Source organism: Diceros bicornis, chromosome 32, assembly GCF_020826845.1.
Source record: "Diceros bicornis minor isolate mBicDic1 chromosome 32, mDicBic1.mat.cur, whole genome shotgun sequence".
NCBI classification, from domain to species: Eukaryota; Metazoa; Chordata; class Mammalia; order Perissodactyla; family Rhinocerotidae; genus Diceros; species Diceros bicornis.
In genome coordinates, this window is record NC_080771.1 from 28,088,463 (window position 1) to 28,106,977 (window position 18,515).

Consider the following 18,515-nt stretch of genomic DNA (forward strand, 5'->3'; position numbering starts at 1 on the left):
CCTAGACCACATTTCCCAGGATGCCCCGTTGCTGGAGCGCCTGCCTGATTGGGCAGAACAATGCGGAAGTGATTACAGGTCGCCCAGCAACAGGCGGAGTCCAGGACCGTGACTGGATGCCCACGCCCCTTCCCTGAGGCGGGGAGCTTGACGAAGCTCAGCTCCATCTGCAGAGTCACACAACGTTCCCCGGGTTTTACTTCCAGCCGAGTGGCAGTGCGGCCTCCTCGGCGCTTTCACCGCCGTCTTTCTCAGGCCCCGCCCCTTTTTACGCTGGAAGCTGTGAAACTCCGGAGACTGGATTACGGCTACCGAGTGGGCTGAGCGGCTCTGGGCGGCGTAGTGCGCAGGCGCGAGCGTTTGGATCCCGACGCGCGGCGCTCGGTTGAAGCGGGAGTGAGTTCCTAGGCGCCGAGACCCGGCAGCGGGCGGGCGAGCGAGCGAGCGTCCGAGCTTTGCCGCCATGGCAGCCCTGCAGTACGCGGGCCTGGACGACACGGACAGCGAGGACGAGCTGCCCCCGGGCTGGGAGCAGAGAACCACCAAGGACGGCTGGGTTTATTATGCCAAGTAAGGGGGCGGCAGGGGGGCCCCCGGGCCTGGAACGCACCTGGAACCTGGCCTCACGTGCCTGGACCTTGCGCTGCCGTCGGCCGCCACTTGCGCGGGGAGGGGCGCGGGCCTGCGCTCCAGGCTGGCGAGGGCGGGCGAAGCGGCGGTGATGGTTAAAGAGCTTCAGAGGGAAGGCTCCCAGGGTCCCGGCCCCTCTGGGCCGTGGGTCAAGCCGGGGTCGCCTGGCAGCGCTCTGGCGCGCCCTCTGCTGTTCAGGAGGCGGCGCTGCACGGTGCAGTGATAGCAAAGCAGCCTTATCCCCTCCCACCAAAAAATCAGAACAAAAATGCGGTTGTCCAGCTCCCTCCTTAAGGGTCTGGGGTGGGGACCTAGGAGTATGTATTTTTAACAGATGTTCTAATATAGCTCTGTGTGTATATATATATATGTGTGTGTGTGTGTTGTATATATATATAAAGTATGGCTTCACAATAGTTTCTGGGAAAGTTTTGGAAACACCAGCAGACCCTTTCTCCTATCACTTACTCTGTGACCTGGGACCAATGAAAGAACGCTCAGTTTTCCCATCTGTAAAATGGGTTGATGGAGGTTTGGTTCAGGCTCTGTACATAAAGCATTTAGCACAGGTCTAATAAGTACTCTATGCTCAATCACTATTAACCTGTCCCGCTGTTTCTGCAGCTGTGACAGCACCTCCTAGGCCTGATATTTGGATTGCCTGGGGACTGTCATAAATACAGATTTCAGGTCTTCACAGAGACCCTCACACAGCAGACACCCAATGTGCAGAATGTGTATTTTTTAAGTTTTTCAGATGAGGCTGGTTATCACTTGGCTTTGAGGAACATGGATGTAAATCAGGGATTTTCAACATCTGGGAAACTTAAAAAATATCTTTTCCTGGGTCACACCTCTAGAGAGTCTCATTTAATTGGTCCCCCTCCCCCCAATGGTATGTTGTAAGATCTTCCCAGGGGTCTCATCTACCCAAGGGTGTGAACCACTGCTGCGCTTGGTGGCTTGGTAGAAAGAAAAACAGAAAAAAAAAGACCTGGTGAGTTCATTCATTCAAGACACATTGGGATCTTATCACGTATCAGGCTCTTTGCTGGGCGCTGGTTATACTGAGATGGATAAGACCCAGTTGTCACCCTTAATGAGTGTCCAGACTTATCGGGAAGAGTGACACATAGTAGGTGGTCCCGGTGCAGCGTGTGTAGTGGGTGCATGCAGCGAGTGGGTGGGTGGGTGAGGTGGCCTGGGAGGCCTGGCACGTGAGGTGTGCCTTAGAGCAGCAATTGAGGTGGGCAGGTCAAGGGGGCAGGAGGGCCCCAGGTAGAGGAAACAGAGCAGAGGCCCCAGGCGTGGCCTGTGTGGCGGTGCGGGACCGTGAAGACTGAGGCAGGGGAGGAAGGACGCAGTTTACGGAGGCCCTTCCGCCTCCTGGAGGAGCTAGGGTCTGTCGTCACGACCCAGGAGTCTCCTGAAGGTTTGGAGCCAGGGAGTGAGGAGGTTTGTGTCTAGAAAGATGATTTCTGCTCTGGAGAATTGAAGGGACAACTGGGCAGGGAGCCCTTAGGCTGATGCGGGCTCCGGGCAGCTCCTGAATGGGCCCTTGTTCTTCCCTCTGCCTGGAGATCTTTGCGTGAAGAGCTTTGTCATCCCTGGGAGCTGAGCTTAAACGTCACAGCCCGGGAGAGCTTCCCTGGCACCCCCACCCCCCCACCCCGCACCCCACCGCGCACCCCTCACCCACCGCCTGTTGTCTTGTCTGTACTTATCTTAGCCATGCTCTTCCTGGTTTGCGGCTCTCTCTCCCCCTTGGATTGTAAACTTCATGAGGGTGGCGACCTTTTCTTGTTCACTGGTTGCTTAGTGCCCGGGAGCCGTAGAATAAATCCACGTGGAATGAGTATATTAGCTCATCTAGTGAAGGTTTACTGTGGCCTCCATGGGCAGGAGGCACACTCAGCCCCGGGAACACAAAGATGCACATGACCCACTTCCTGGCTATTGGAGCCCTTCTCTGCCTCCCACTCTCTGGGGCCTTTCCTTGTTCAGGCCACTTGCCCCGGAGGCTCCCTGGCTTCCCTTCAGGTTTGCTTGGAGCCTGGCGTTAGGTCTGGAGGCTCCCTGTGCCGGCTCGCCTTGCCTTGTCCCCTCTGCACCTTATGTTGTACCACCTTTCTCACCTGCTTCCTTCCGGCATGGTGTCCAGAGTCTGGGCTTGGGGCTGTTCCTCCACTAAATAAGGTCTGCACACCCCAGCCAGCTCCTCTGAGAGCGTCTGAGGAGCCCATGGCCGGGGGACTCAGTAATGCATATATCGTCTCCAGAAAGCTCCCCCCACCAGTGTTTGATGTCTCAAACTGGCCTGTCTGGCCCCACTGTTTACACTGACTGTAGTGACAAGGCCTGGCTGGCTCCCATCTGGGGGCACCTCTCTCCAGTCCCGCTGGCCCTCTGTTCTTTGGCTCTTGGAGCTGAAGGGTGCCTCTGATAGATCCTGTCCCTGGATTCCCAGCAGTCTTCCTTGATCTCTCCTGACCTGCAAGCATCCTGGCCCTTCTTTTCCCTCCTAACTCTGGAAGGGCCACTTGTCCTCTTGGGGTTTGGGAAGCTTAGCTAGTGGGCTTTCAGAAGATGACCCTTCAAATCATTCCTTTTTCCCAATGGTCTTCCTCCCATTGCAGCAGGGCCGCGCCCCAGGATAGAGGCTGTAGCCCCCAGTGAGACCTCTGGGGTCTTGTGGAACCCTCCCATAGCCTCGCCCTCCCCTGTTGTGTGCATTCTGTTGGCTCCTCATGCTTCGCCATGTGCCCCACGGTGCACTCATAGAACTCAAAGGCCCACACGTCGTATGGCGCCAAGGCCCACCAGGCTGGGCTCCCAGGGAGAGGACGTTCCTGCCACAGAGAGAGACCTGTCACCACAGAGAGCTGGTGGGCCTTTCTCCCCTCCCTGGCATGGTCCAGAGCAGCCCCTCTGCCTAGACCACGCCATGGGACAGAAGGATGAGGTCTCAGTGCTAGGGCTGTCACTGCAGTCACCTGGGCTGTCCTGAGTCCTCCACTCCCATCCCCCTTTGCTTCTGAAGCCCAGGCCTCTGGGCAGCCAGGGGGCCGGCTGGCTGGCCGGCCTTGCCCTTTGGGGAGATGGTTCTCTCCTCCACAGGGCCGGCTCTGGATCGCCCAGCTAACTTAAAGAAACTATGCTTTAAAAAGAGAAAAAGAAAAAACCTTAGAGGAGCATATTTGAAAGGGATATCCATGTAATGTGGTGGGAATTTAATTTTGATCCCTTTGGTTTAAATTAAGATCACTATTAATTATCTCTTTAAATGACAAAAAGCTTATTGAAAGAGAAGGAAAAAATAAAAGAGGGCTTCTATTTAAGGGAGAATAAGATAACACTTTGGGGACATGTGTTGTAATTTTCTGTTCATTAAAAAGTCATTTTAGGTTACAATTAAAAAGAACACCTTTTAATTAATTTTTGTATATGTTTTTATTTAAAATAATCCTTCTGTGTGAAAGGCACAGTTCTTGGTTCCTCACAGACGTTAACTCATTGAGTCCTCTATAACCCCAAGCAGGTGCTACCATTATCCCCATGTTACTGATGGGGAAACTGAGGCACAGGGAGGTTAAATAACTTCTTCAAGGGCACATACTGGTGATGGGAGAGCCAGAAAATGTGGGCATCACGTCCTGGAATCCTTGCTACCAAATTATGCTTTCTTCACTTCGGTTAGGCCTGGGATTGTCCCCCAGGGACACTGTGCCCTGCAGGGGATGGTTGGCAGTGTCTGGAGACACTTTCTGTTGCTACAACGGGGGAATAGTATGTTGGCATCTAGTGGCTGGAGACCAGGGCTGCTCTGATCATCTTACAGTGCACAGGACAGCCCCCACAGCCGGCCCCCTGTGTCTGGAGTGCTGAGGGTAAGGAACCCTGGACGCGGGCCTGGGGTGTCCTTTCCTAACAAGCACGCCTGCGACGGAGTGTCAGCGTTCCACTTTGTGGATTCTTGAGGGCAGGAGTTTTTGGAGCTTGGCTCTAAGCTCATTTGATACGTGCCTGTGGGATGAAAACTACTTTTAACGTCAAGCAGAGGAAGTGTAATCACACCGGTAAACTTCCTTGAAGAAGCATGAGGCAGAAAGGAGCAGGAAGGCTGCGTGTTATTGCTGGTGTCTGGTTTGTCTGATCGCTCTTCCCTTCGGTTTGCGAGGAGAAGCAGGAGTCCTGTGGTTGAGGAGCAGGTTGTCCTTACTAGGGATCAGGGCTTCCCTTTTTGCAAGTAGGATTTGATGGTGGTCGATGTACAAGTAGGAGTTTGTCCTTGCTACTGGTACCCTACATTTCTGCAGTGATTTAACTGTTCACCAATCACTGTCACAGGTATGCTGTCTCTTACCTTTCCAACAGCTCCGTGAGGTGGGTGTAGTGCCAAGGAGACTGGCTCACGGAACACAGGCAGTACAAGAGCTCAGGTCTTCAGGCTCCTGAGTCCAGTGTCCACGGTGGCCCTGTACCGGCCACCGAGAGTTTGCAAAGCAATTCTTTTTTTGCTTTCAAAAAAATTGCAAAATTTTACAGGAAATTCATGCTTTCTATATTTATTCTCTTTAAAATAATTGATAGGGAAGAAATATTCAAATTTTATCATCTAGATGTCAATGATTAAATATTATTTTCTACTTTGGCATGGGTATATGAAATTTTAGGAAATCAGCCTCCCTTTGAATGCCTCTTGCAACATCCACCTGTTTCCCTGATGAAGTAATTTTATGTTTTCCTGGGTACTTTATCACCTCTTGACAGGTGTCTCTAGTCTGTTATTGGCTCACGATTTTAATTATAACTTTGTGTGCTCTTCTGAGATAAAATGCTAAGTTTGCCGCAGAAATCAGACTCGTTTGTATATTTGATTTGTTTAAAATAATAGCTAGCACTTTAGGGCTTTTTATATGCCAGGTACTATATTCAGCCTTTTATATACAACATCCTCATAACACCTCCCTGAGATCAGGACTAGGATTGTTTCCATTTTGCAGATGAGAAATTGAGGTTCTGGGGTTGAGTAACTTGACCAAGGTACATAGCTAGGTGACCAATGGGGCTGTGCTACTGCATTCTTAATTACCTCTTGGGAGCAATTGGGAATCAGCGCTTAAAAAACAGTTTGGAGGGGCCGACCTGGTGGTGTAATGGTTAGGTTTGGCACTCTCTGCTTCGATGGCCTGTGGTTTGTAGGTTTAGATCCCAGGTGCAGATCTATACCGCGCATCAAGCCATGCTGTGATGGCGACTCACATACAAAATAAAGGAAGATTGGCACAGGGCCACTCTTCCTCAAGCAAAAAGAGGAGGATTGGCAACAGATGTTAGCTCAGGGCCAGTCTTCCTCATCAAAAAAAGAAAACAAGAAAAAAAACCCCACTGTGGAGTTATATCTGTGGAAAGAATAAACATTTAAGAAGATTAATATTATATCTAAGGATATCTAAATATCAGCGTTATAAATTAGATGGAGGTTTGTCAATCTATCCTGGAATAAAACTAAAACAAAGATAAAACTAAATACCGCTCTAGATATTTTGAGTGATTCAGTGAGCTTCCTAAAGTTGACCCACACCTGGGGTCCCTGTCCTCTTCCCTCTCCTTCCTCCTCCTCCTCCTCCACAGCTAACTTATAAAGGAGGTTCCCACAGATTGCTTCTCCTTCCAACCCAGGGAATTTGACCCGATGCAAACAGTAACATTTATGTTCTGAATGTCTGGCTTTACTACTCTTGAGAGTAGTAGTATTTGGGAGACAAAAAAAATTAATGCAATTGATTGATTTTTAGAAGTGTAACTTTTGCTTATTATTGTTTTTTGGATTTTTTTTTAACAGTCACACTGAGGAGAAGACTCAGTGGGAACATCCGAAAACGGGAAAACGAAAACGAATAGCAGGAGGTTTGTATGTTGTTGTCCTAAAGCAAAGAACATTTCTTTAAAGCGTTAAGTAGACGGGAAACATGCCACAGGCAGAGAGGTGACAGGTCGCTGTGTCACTCTTCAGAAGGGAACCGTCAAGGAGCTAGACTCACACTCTGAGGAGCGTATGGGATTTGGCAGGAGGTGATGAGATCTTGGTTGGGGTGGAGTGGTGAGGATGATTTCTTATATAAAAAAGTATTAGAGTAGTAGGGGCCTTTGACTTACAGTTGGTGAGATTTTCCTCTTGTTGCACTGTTCATGAAATTGTTCTCGGTTCCTGTCATGGAATTAAATATACCAGTGTTTGATGGAATTTCATAAAGATCACCATGACTTGTAGGTGCTTCCAGGTCAGGGTGTGATCCACAGAATAGAAGTATAAGAAGGTCCCCGCCCTCAGGAGCTTTAGGGTCTAGTTGAAAAGACAATGTTTACCTGTGGAAAAAATTGAAACTGCTGCATCATATCGTATAAGAGTCATCATGAGTCAGCACACAAATGGTGTTGGGTGCCTGCTCGACATATAGATACGTTCTGTGACTACGTTCAAGGGAGAATTCATGTTGATTGGAGCAACCAGTAAGGTTCTTGTCAAAAGCAAGGGCTGAATGGAGCATTTAAGAATGATCAAGAATGAAATAGGGTTTTCTTTCCAAGCGAGAAGCAGAAATGTGGAGTTGGGTTGGGGTAATGGGCTTTCTGCACCCGCCATGATTGGAACACATGACCCGAGAGTGGCAAACCGACGGCCGTTGGTCTGGTGGGATAGGCTTGAGGGGCAGGGCCTGGGAGGGCACGGCCCTCTCCTTCTGACCTGGGGGATGGGGTGTCTGTTCACCCCACCCCTGCCGCGCATAGACCATCATTCTTCCCTGTGTTTCAGATTTGCCGTATGGATGGGAACAAGAAACTGATGAGAACGGACAGGTGTTTTTTGTCGAGTAAGTGTCTACATAGAAACTATTCTCAGCCATTTTGCTTTTTAATAGGAATTTTTTGTAAAAGTAATATACACTGCAGAAAAACATGACAGTATATAACTGTAATCTTATCAGCAGGAATAACTACTTTTAACAATTTTTGGATTTATTCTTTCAGTCTGTTTTCTATACACATGCTTTTCTTAAAAAAAAGTGGGAAAAGTACTTTGTGAACTGTTTAGTAACCTGTTTTTTTCTGCATAAACTCTTGTGAGCATTTTTTCATATCCTGATATATTTTTCAAGAAGATGATGTTTAACAGCTATGGAGTGTTATTTTGTATAGATATGCTGTAATTTATCAAATTACTTCTTGGGCACTGATGCTGTTAAATTCCTGTTATTGGGCATCTATAATTATAAATAATGTTTTGAGCATCCTTGTCTGTAAAACTGTCTTTAGAATAAATTTCAATAATGAACAACAGTAGTAACCACCTGTCTAGCACATGGCATGAGCCAGGCATGATTCTGAACTCCTCCTACCTGTAGTATTAGCTTATTCAGTCCCCACAAGGCCCTGAGGGGGACAGGTGCTCTTGCTGCCCTGGCTAGTCATTTCACTGCTCCGAGCCTGTTACAGTGGTGTGCTGGTAAATGTTTAACAACCAGCTCTCTAGGGGAAAAAGCCCAGGTTTGTTTCCGTAGTGTAAATACTCTCACCCTAGCCTATTTCAGGCTACCAAGGTGAAGTCACGAGGGGCTGGGAAGAGAGACGCACATTCGGCTCTTGCAAGCCAGCGTGAGCCGGCCACAGCACAGCGCAGCCTTCTGTGTGTAACACTGGAGTCAAAATGCTTATCTGGCAGCTATGGCTATAATTAAAATGAAAGTTGGATTATTCTTGGGCATTTATTTATAGGGTGATGAGTATAGATTTTAAACTATAATTTTTTTTGTGTGTGAGGAAGATCAGCCCTGTGCTAACATCTGCCAATCCTCCTCTTTTTTTGCTGAGGAAGACTGGCCCTGGGCCACCATCTGTGCCCATCTTCCTTCACTTTGTATGGGACGCCACCACAGCATGGCTTACCAAGCGGTGCGTTGGTGCGTGCCCGGGATCCGAACCCATAAACCCCGGGCCACCGCAGCGGAGTGCACGCACTTAACCGCTTGCGCCACCGGGCCGGCTCCAAACTATGTATAATTTTTACACACACACGCATTACAAATACATTTTAAATCATGAAATCTCATCTCTTTCTTTCTGGAGAGTTCTTAATAGTTTTTAAGATATTTTGAGGTCTATATCTCAAATCCGAAGAATTTATTTAAAATGTAAAAAATCTATTCTGTAAGGAGTAACCTATTAATTCATATGTACCAATATATTTTAATATTGTTTCTATAAGATTTAGATCCACTCCAAATCAAAATTAAAGCACTCATAGGAGGTATGAATATAGTCTTAACATGAAAACCATTAGAATTTTAGTAGTTGGCCAGTTTCATGTTTACTATTAAGACTTTTATCATTTTGAGTTTTCTCCTCTACCAGTTGTCTTATGCCTTTGCACAGGACTAAGAGATTTAATTGAAATCTATTGAAAAGAGTGACTGACAGATCTTATAGCCACGTGTACATGCCTTAAGAAAAAAACAAGGGCTTCTCCTTTTTTTAGATCTAAGGATAGAAGGCAGTGCGTATTGTAGGTTACAGTGTATTTTACAGGCAGTTCTGAAGGAAAGGATTCGATGACTCTCGTTCCAGGTAGGAATGTACTCCTTCTGGAGGCCAGAAGATAGAATAAATGGACGCAGTTCTTTCCAGGGTTAAGAAGAAGCCTTTTTAGGGCCGGCCCCGTGGCTTAGCGGTTAAGCGCACGCGCTCCGCTACTGGCGGCCCGGATTCGGATCCCGGGTGCACACCGACGCACCGCTTCTCCGGCCATGCTGAGGCTGTGTCCCACATACAGCAACTAGAAGGATGTGCAACTATGACATACAACTATCTACTGGGGCTTTGGGGAAAAAAAGGAGGAGGATTGGCAATAGATATTAGCTCAAAGCCGGTCCTCCTCAGCAAAAAGAGGAGGATTAGCACAGACGTTAGCTCAGGGCTAATCTTCCTCACAAAAAGAAAAAAGAAGAAGCCTTTTTAGTACATGAAAAATGGGGTTTGCCCAACCGAAACTATAAGATTATCTTATATTTATAAATGCCTGTGTTCACTGCTGTGGGTTCACTGCTTTCTCCTTTTCTTTGCAGCCATATAAATAAAAGAACTACCTATTTGGACCCAAGACTGGCATTTACTGTGGATGATAATCCTACAAAGCCAACCACCAGACAGAGATACGATGGCAGCACGACTGCCATGGAAATACTCCAGGGCCGGGATTTCACTGGCAAAGTGGTCGTAGTTACCGGAGCTAATTCAGGCATAGGTAGGCCATTAACTTACAGTTGTTATTATTATTATTATTTGTCACTGCTATAATGAATTCCACTTGAATTAAACTATAATGAAATTTCGTATGGTGATTCTCTAATTTAAAAATGTATTTATAGCCTTTTTAGCTATCGTTTCGTTAAAATCCTGGCCTCTTATTTAAATCCCAGTGTTATCATGGAAGGCTGTGTGGGGACCGACCTTGAAGCCTCTGAAAGCTGAACACTCAGCAAAAGATCGTGGCTATTTTGGTATTCAAAGATTGGAGACAACAGGCTCCGTGTAACGGTTTCTGACCTGGTCTGTGTGCTGTACGGACATATTCCAATTACTTGGGTTATTCAAACCAAAATTGATTGGTAATGGAATATTGGGAGCAAGAACGTATCATAACTTTGGGACAAAGGAGACTGCAGGTTTCAGTTGGTCACTGAGAATATCATTTCCTTTGGGAACAGGATCTTATTTCTTTATAAAGTTGGAGAATTAGTCCTTGTCTTAACCTCTAAATTAACCCTCTTAATTGCTAGTGTTTAACCACAGTGACCATCATGAGGTAGATGGCTCGAGGTGTCCTTCCCTTAGCATTACAGGCTCTTAAAGAAACAGCAGCAAAGCAGATGCTTGTACAATAACTCTCCATGTGATTTTATTCTTGTTTTGGTCCATTTGCATCAATATCTGATGTGATAAGAACCAATGGCTTTGAGTAAGGATATGCATCTTCAGATTAATTTACAGAGACAAAAAATGAAATTGCATTTGGCTGTCTTCTGGCAGGTTCCCTCTGTCCTTTTGACCCCTCACAGCTCCACAGTGCGCCCCCCCCCCCCCTTGTTGGCCTTCTCTTTCTTAGGTGTCATCTCCTCGCCCCTTGATGCATCTCCTGCACTCTCTCCTTTCTCTGTCTGTCTGAATTTCCAGTGGCCCGTTCTTAAACCTCAAGGAACATTCCCTGGCATCCTCAGGGCAAGCGCAGGAGGTAAATACATTCTTAGAGGATCAGGAATTTTATAGGACAGGGAATAACATCTAACAAGCTGTGGAAGTTTTGACTACACTTGTCTATTAAGGCAGAGAAGCAGGTGGAATTTTTTTAAAAATTGAAAGGGATTGATTTAAAATCAACTCTCAGACCTCATCCTGGGCTCAGAATATGTTCAGTCCAATTTTCTGAACTGTATTGGGGTAAATGCTGTATAATAGTTATTGATATAAAAACTGATAATGCTATATTAAAAATCACAACTGGATCCTCAGTCACCCGAGAAACAATATGTTGTGTTGATTGTGTTGACTACTGTTATGTGAGGGTGTGGGTCTATACAGTGCAGAGTAATCAAGAAAAAATAAGGACTTGAAGACTTAAGTAAAATCTCTCTTTTTATTTAACACTCAGCCAGAAAATTAACCAAAGATCTCGTTGCCTTAATCTTCTGGCTAGACAGTTTTTTACTTTAATTAATAAGATATGTGACTACTGGTGATTTTCTGCATTAATGTTCAGACTTGGCTCTGTCTGACATTGGATAGCAGACCTTTGGGTATGGCTAATGCTCTGCTAAAGATTTGCAGCATTGAGCTTATAATCCAGGCCTAATAGAGTTGGTCCAGAATATACAAAGAGCTATGTTTTGTTGGATATTTAATCATGATTGAAAAGGAGAAGGAGATTCTGAAGCATTGAGGATAAATGTGTTGTTGCTGAGAATGGACCTTGAACCTCTTTGAGGAGCCTCTGTGCCTCTTCACAGCTCCCACATCCCCTTGGAGACTTTTCTTTCCTGATGTCCTTAATTTATTTTGTGGGCACTGCCAGGAAGTGTCTGTGGTCCAGTCGGATATGTTGGTAAATTGTAAAGCTCGGGATGGAAGGGATGTTGAGGAAGGTCTTAGGGAGACCAGCTCTTCCTATTCCAACACCCGCCACTATTTCCTCAGCTCCAAACTTCCCTCAGAAATTGCCTTCAGCACTGCCACCTCACCCCAGTCCCCCCTCTACTCTTGAGAAGCCTAAGTCTAGGTGAGTGCTGAGGATTTTTATTCTTAATTTTTTAACTAATATCGTACTGAATATTCCAGGCAATCAGATCTTTGCAGATAGTTTCAACTCTGCAGCAGTGGTGTCAGGCTTAGAGAAGAGGCTGAAGATAGACACATGGCTTTTTGTCCTAACTAAGTTTGCTTTTATATCCTGCGTGGCTGCCTTAGAAAGTGTCTTGCCCAGGTAGGCTGTGGCTTCTAGATAAAGTGCTTCCTCGTACTGAACTATGAAACATGCAAGCTTATAAATTGCTATCACCACTTTATTTCTGCCCATTTCAGTAGCTGAATGCGGAGGGAATCGGGCATCTTCGTTTCCAAGACTTCTGGGCATTCAGGAGTCATCTTCCATCACAGCTCTCGTGTACTGGCATTCGCTTTCCGTTTGCCACTCAAGGGAGCCCGTTTTCTATGTATTAACTGTTCAATCTTGACCCTTGTGAGTGTCTATTCTCTTTGAAGACGAGTCGGCTGGGAAGAAACATACCAGTTTTTATTTTGAGATTGATGACTCCACAACTGAAAACATAGATAATCTGATTTGCTTTACGAAGGCTGATTTACAAATCTGGTATTTCTAGTGATTCTTTTTTTTTTTTTAATTCCCCACAAGGCACTGCTTTATTGGCATTGCCATTGGTGAGGCTCTCTCTTGTGGAAGGGGACAGTCAGGTGGTGAGAGGGGACACGTCTCCTTGATGAACTTCAGAGTCTTGCTAGGACACTGCCTCCTTTGACGTGGCCTCTAAGCAGAATTTTCCTTGTCATCTTCCTCCCCCAAGTGTAAGTGATTCTAGAGCTATATTTTGAATTTTCGATATGTTACTAGGGCAGTTGGAGGGATTCCTACTTAATTAACTCAAAAAGATTAGAGTGATTCTAGAAGATAGATTCTGAGGAAATGTCAGAATAAAGCATGGGTTCATGAAATCTCTGTTTTTACTGTTAAGGTTTATAGCCAGCTATTGCTGTTGAGTGGCTTCAGCTGTCTAGATTTACGGTAGGCCAACTATGGCCCATGGGCTAAATCTGACCCGCCTGACTGTGTAAGTAAAGTTTTGTTGGAACACAGCCACACCCAATGACTTCCATTTTATCTGTAGCTGTTTTCATCTTACCAGCAGAGTTGAGTAATTACGGCAGAGACCATGTGGCCCGCAAAGCGTAAAATATTTACCACATGGCCCTTTGTGGAACAAGTTTGCCAACCCCTGCATTAGATGATCTAATCCCTTTCAAAGTAAGAGCACCCCAACATTCTCTAAGTTAGCTACAGTTTAGATAAACTGGATGCCCCCAGGCCACAGGAGGATTGTGGCAGCATATCACACATAGCTGTTGGGGACATCCCACCAGTATCCTGCACCCCTTGCCTCAATTCTTCCCCTTCTTTTTAGGGAGCTGCGAGGATTAGGATGTTGCTTCCTCAGAAACTAACTCTTTTCTCCTTGACCTTTGTTTAACCAGCATTCTGAAGCTGAAGGACTTTGTAGATTGAAAGCTGTAGCTTGTGGACCTCTCTCTGTGGAGAACAGCATCTCAATATCCAGGGGAAGTCATCTCTTCACCCAAAGCTACTACTAGCAGACCAAGAGGCCCGGAGCCCCACACTCCTGACTGCTAACCAGTAGAGGCAAGGGAGGAAGCGTTTCTGTGTGTGCTCAACCTAGCACTGAGCAGGAAGGGGCAGGTGTGTTATGACTGTCTGGAGTTAGCAGCTTGATGGCTCTGATTTGGTAAAAATGAATGGAAATGGCTTCAACATGGTGATCCTTTATACAAACCTTATTGCAAAGTCTCAGGAGAGGGCATTTTTTAGGCTAGGGCATTTCCCATCGTGGAGGATCTCATAGCTTCTGTTCTAGACTCAACCTGTGAGTTGTGCTAATTTGGTTCTGCATATAAATAGTTCAGTGTAAAATGCTGCCTTCTTGACTGAGGGCTGACGTGTGCTCATGAAAGGCAAGATCTTTCGGTGAGGGGTTAATTGAAGGCCTAAACGCGGGACAGTGCCTGTCTTGTTCACTGTCCCCTGTGAGTGGGGACATAAGTGGAACTCATACAGATTGTTGCAGTGAGCAGACAGATTGATCCTCGTAGTAGTTAAGGAGTGAAATCCAGGTTTTGTCTAACATGCATTTAAAAACTATTAACAAATACGAGCAAACTAGGTATTTTGAGTCTAATGTGCATTGGTAATGGGGATAAAACTTTCTTCCTAACTTCCAATCTTAAACCAGTAGTGGTTAAAATTTGATTTGTAAATCCCTCTCAGAGTTTAGTCAGGATGAAAAGTTCCTTTGACTTTTTGAAACTTCGTAATGCTCGGCTGCATCAAATGTGCTGACTTTAAATCCAGAATAGCCTGGTCTGGTTTCGATTTTTGAGCCAGAGGACCCATTAACAGGAACAAAACTGGTTTTTTCCTTGAACAAATACAAGCTGGCCACCTTGGTATATACCAGCAAAATGTATTTTAGGCCTGACACTTCAATTTTCTATTGGTATTTGTGTTATATAATCACCTCTCTAAGGTTTATTACAGGGACTCTAATAATGTGTGTATACACACACACACACACTTAAATATCAAAATTTATATATTTTGAGATGTAAAAAGTACATGCTCAACCTATCAAAGTCACCCCTAAATTTGTTCTTGAAACAGAATGAAAGTATCAGATTTCCATGCGGGAATCCCCAAATGTTATTGTAGTATAATGTTGAAATTGGTGTTTCTGGCTTAGAGAGCCCCTTTTTTAAAGCTTGGGGTCTTGTTCCTAAATCATGTGTTGAAATTAGTGTGAAGTGTAGTTGCCGTATTCTTTTATCTTACAGATCATCACCATGATGAATTCATATCTGGTGTAAATTCTACCCTTTGTACAGTAATACAAGAAAATTACTTTTCTTCATGTAGAAAAGTGTATTTGTTGATAAGATTTTAAATCTACACTTCACATTTATGATCCTGAGTAGCTTTCTTAACACCTTTAGTTCTTTGTTGCCTTTCCCAGACCTGGTGTTACTGAATTTTGCTTTCTAGCCTAAACCATGCCATTGACTTTTTTTTCAGTGATTTCAAAAGATCCCATAAATTCAAGGCCTTAAGCTAACTTATAGCCATTTTCTTGGTTAAAACTTACTCATATGGGATCATTACACTTGGATCCTGAAATGCCTGATTACAATTTCCTTTCCGATTGTCAACAAGACTGAAACTAGTGGGATCTTGGCATTTATCTTCTTTTTAAGAACCTGGTGCTCATTAAGTAGAGGAAAAATTTCTGGAATAATCTAAATAACCTTTTGGGAATTTAAACTCACATTTTAAATGAAAAACATTTGTGACCACTTCTCTCTTATGCTAAAATATCCCCATAGATTGTAAGTAAAATAATTTTGAAATTATTTTGTTCTAAGAACTATTGAATTTTTGACAATATTGGAAAAAGTCCTTGAATGAGATTACATAAAAATGAAGAATTAGTACGTTATGAAGTAAACATTTTGTATTTAAATATTCTTAGATGTTGAATGTACATGGAAATCATGTGATCAGAATATTTGAGAAGCTAAATATCTACAGGAAGAGACCAATTGAAATATTCTAATAAGCCAGCCCTGATGGCCTAGTTGTTAAAGTTCGGCGCGATCTGCTTCGGCAGCCCGGGCTCCATTCCTGGGTGCAGGACCACACCACTCGTCTGTCAGTAGCCACGCTGTGGCAGTGGCTCACATAGAAGAACTAGAAGGACTCACAACTAGAATATACAACTATGTGCTGGGGCTTTGGGGAGGGAAAAAAACAAACAGAAAAACGGGGAAGAAATAAATATAAAAAATATTAAAAAAAGAAACATTCTGATAAGCCTCATCTCATAATTTGATAATCACATATAAAAAACTTATTTAAAAATACATATATATATATATAATATATAAATACTTGATTAGATTTCAACTGAAACTTTTTTGTCACATGACTTCAGTTGACTTTCATACATGTATGTGAATTTAGATTTTAATTTATTTGTTATAGTGCCAGCATAACAAATGAGGGTCAGACCAGCTATTGCTCAATGACAAAATGGTTCAAACTCATAACTTAGAGACTATTTAAAAATAAGATTTCTACCCTAATTGAGATTACAAGTGTTTTATAAGGTTTGAAAATTTGGAAATTATTCTACTTAATACACAATTTAAATAATTTGATCTTTTGCTCTTAGATAATACAGTGACACGTAAGAATTGTCATGAAAGAAAGGGTTCTACGTATTTTCTGGCAGTTAACCTGAAAGAGAAATGTCTTCACAGATTTATATATTTTTTCCACTAGAGGGCTCTGTTGCTCTTTGATATAGTTAAACAAAAGCGGTATCCTCTCAGTATAGTTTTCTCTCTCTCAGCCGGTCTTGCTTTCATTTCTGTTAAATAATGCCTTTTACTTTTCTAACATATCTTTTAGGTCTTGTACTTCTCGGTGAAAGAGTTCGAACTGAAAACTGTTACTAGTGTCATGTTTGTTTCTTTTTCTCTCTCTCCCCCTCCTTTTTTTGTTTTTTTGTATAAAATGCCAAGAATGAAGACATCCATTTAATAAAAAGGTCCATTGTATTCAGGGAGCAGCCTGTTCTGCCAAATTACACAAGGGCATGTGTTTTCATGACATTATTGGTTTTGAGTATGCTGGCCTATCAATAATGCATTTTTTTTTTCTTAAATGGAAATTGTAATATATATCTATTAATGCCTCTGTTTAAGGTTCATTTAGAATGCCTTGGTGATCTTATAATTTTTTCTAAGAATATAGAGTTTCCCTGTTACCCTAGCCTTACCCAGTATTAGATAATTTATTGTAATTAGATTGTTTATTAATGGTATGTTCTTGTACTAGAAGAAAATGTGTCCTTTTGGTCTTAGTTTATGCTTCTTTAATAAGAGAGGTGATGTTAAACCATACTTAATATGAAGCAAATAGCCAGTACTCTGTGCATACATGATCTTAAGGAGGGTAATTTTTATTTTGGCTCTATAACTGAAGTTTGAGGCAGTCCATTAATCGCGTGCTTCAGCTCACAAACAGAAATTTGGCCCAGAAAAAAAAACACGTTTTGGCTTTATAAAACTGCTTATTTTCAAATTTTAAGTGGGGACAAAGTGAATGCACTAAATTACATACGTTTATTTATATTATTCTTTTTCTTAGTAACTTACTTTTTCTCTCTTGAAAATGAAAGAGCCTGACAGCATTGTGAATATACTTGTAACACTGGAAAACCGTTTCACCAGAGTAAAGATACTTTCATCATTCGTATACAGATGTGTTCATTCTTTATCAAATAAAAATTGTTAAAACTAGATGGCTATTCTGAGAATTATTACAGATTTTATAATAAAAGACATGCTGACAGTTGAGACCCCCCCGACCATTGCTTATTTAGCCTACATCTTTTCTTGTACTTTCTGCAGCATATGCACAAACTGTTCAGATATGAGTCCTCAGCCTTTTCCAGAATAACATTTGGAGGTCAATAGGAGGGACTTCTTGCAAAGATCTCTTAAATTAAAGCTCTGGTGGATTGACCAAAAAGCAAATTCCAAAAGCTGGAGTTTCTTGCCTAAATTTATTATCTTCCTTTGGCTTAATGAGTAGCACCACATTTCATGAAGTGCCAGTCTTTACACAAGCCTAACTAACTGAGGTAAATAGAAAGTGTCCTCCTATTTAATGAGTTGTGTGACACGGTTTGAATCTAATTGTTTCAAGTCTGTGAGTTATTTGTTTATCAGGCTGTGCTGCTTGATTTTCTGGATCCTTCTTGTTAGAAACTGTATTCGGATCGTGCTGTCTCTGAAAGCAAATCATGGTTTTCTCGCTAGACTCGGGGAGGATCTGAGATTGTGTACATGTGCACGTGAGAGCAGGAGTGAGCCAGAGGGTGCATTCATGTGTGTGTGATGGGCGGGGGAGGAAGCTCACATTCCAGTGTTTGTAACATTTTTCCCTGGGTTGGAGGGGGTGACTAGCAAGATGGAGGGAGTTAGGCCTTTCATATGAACAGATTATCTCGTATGAAGAGGAACAAAACCAGAATCAAGTTTCTTGCGTAGTTGTATGGAACCTAAGTTAAAACGAATAAAATATTTTTCACTGTCACCCTTACCTCTAAAATGTACTTAATTATTCCAGATTAGTTCTTATTGATCACTGTAATATTGTCTCATGTTGATAGTTCTTTAGAGTTTATGAAGGTTCAATACATGTCTTATTTAATTCTTACCACGGTGCTCACAACTATCTTGAAACAGTGTCAGAATGAAAGCACAGAGAAGTAGGGTAACCTGGCTGAGATCACAGAGCTCTGTAACAGCGGGTGCCTGCAGAACTAGAGTAGAGACTTCTGACTCCATGCCTTGGGCCCTTTCCATTCTACTTGCTGCCTTCTTGTTCCAAGGAATAGTGCACAGTCCTGACCAAGCTCCTGCCAAGCAGCTCATCCAGTCTGTCAGAAATCAACAAATTTATTTTA

General features: G+C 43.6%; 1 protein-coding gene across 6 annotated transcripts in view; it reads left to right on the forward strand.

Annotated features, from left to right (window-relative positions):
* The first annotated feature begins 224 nt into the window (after positions 1 to 224).
* The window catches only part of WWOX (WW domain containing oxidoreductase), a 739,856-nt gene continuing 721,565 nt past the window's right edge, over positions 225 to 18,515 (forward strand). For all 6 annotated transcript variants that reach the window (XM_058528338.1, XM_058528335.1, XM_058528337.1 and 3 more), the window contains exons 1-4: positions 225 to 570; positions 6,476 to 6,540; positions 7,448 to 7,505; positions 9,753 to 9,931. In XM_058528338.1, coding sequence (XP_058384321.1) covers positions 464 to 570; positions 6,476 to 6,540; positions 7,448 to 7,505; positions 9,753 to 9,931 — 409 coding nt within the window. In that variant the 5' untranslated portion in view covers positions 225 to 463. The remainder of the gene's footprint in view (positions 571 to 6,475; positions 6,541 to 7,447; positions 7,506 to 9,752; positions 9,932 to 18,515) is intronic.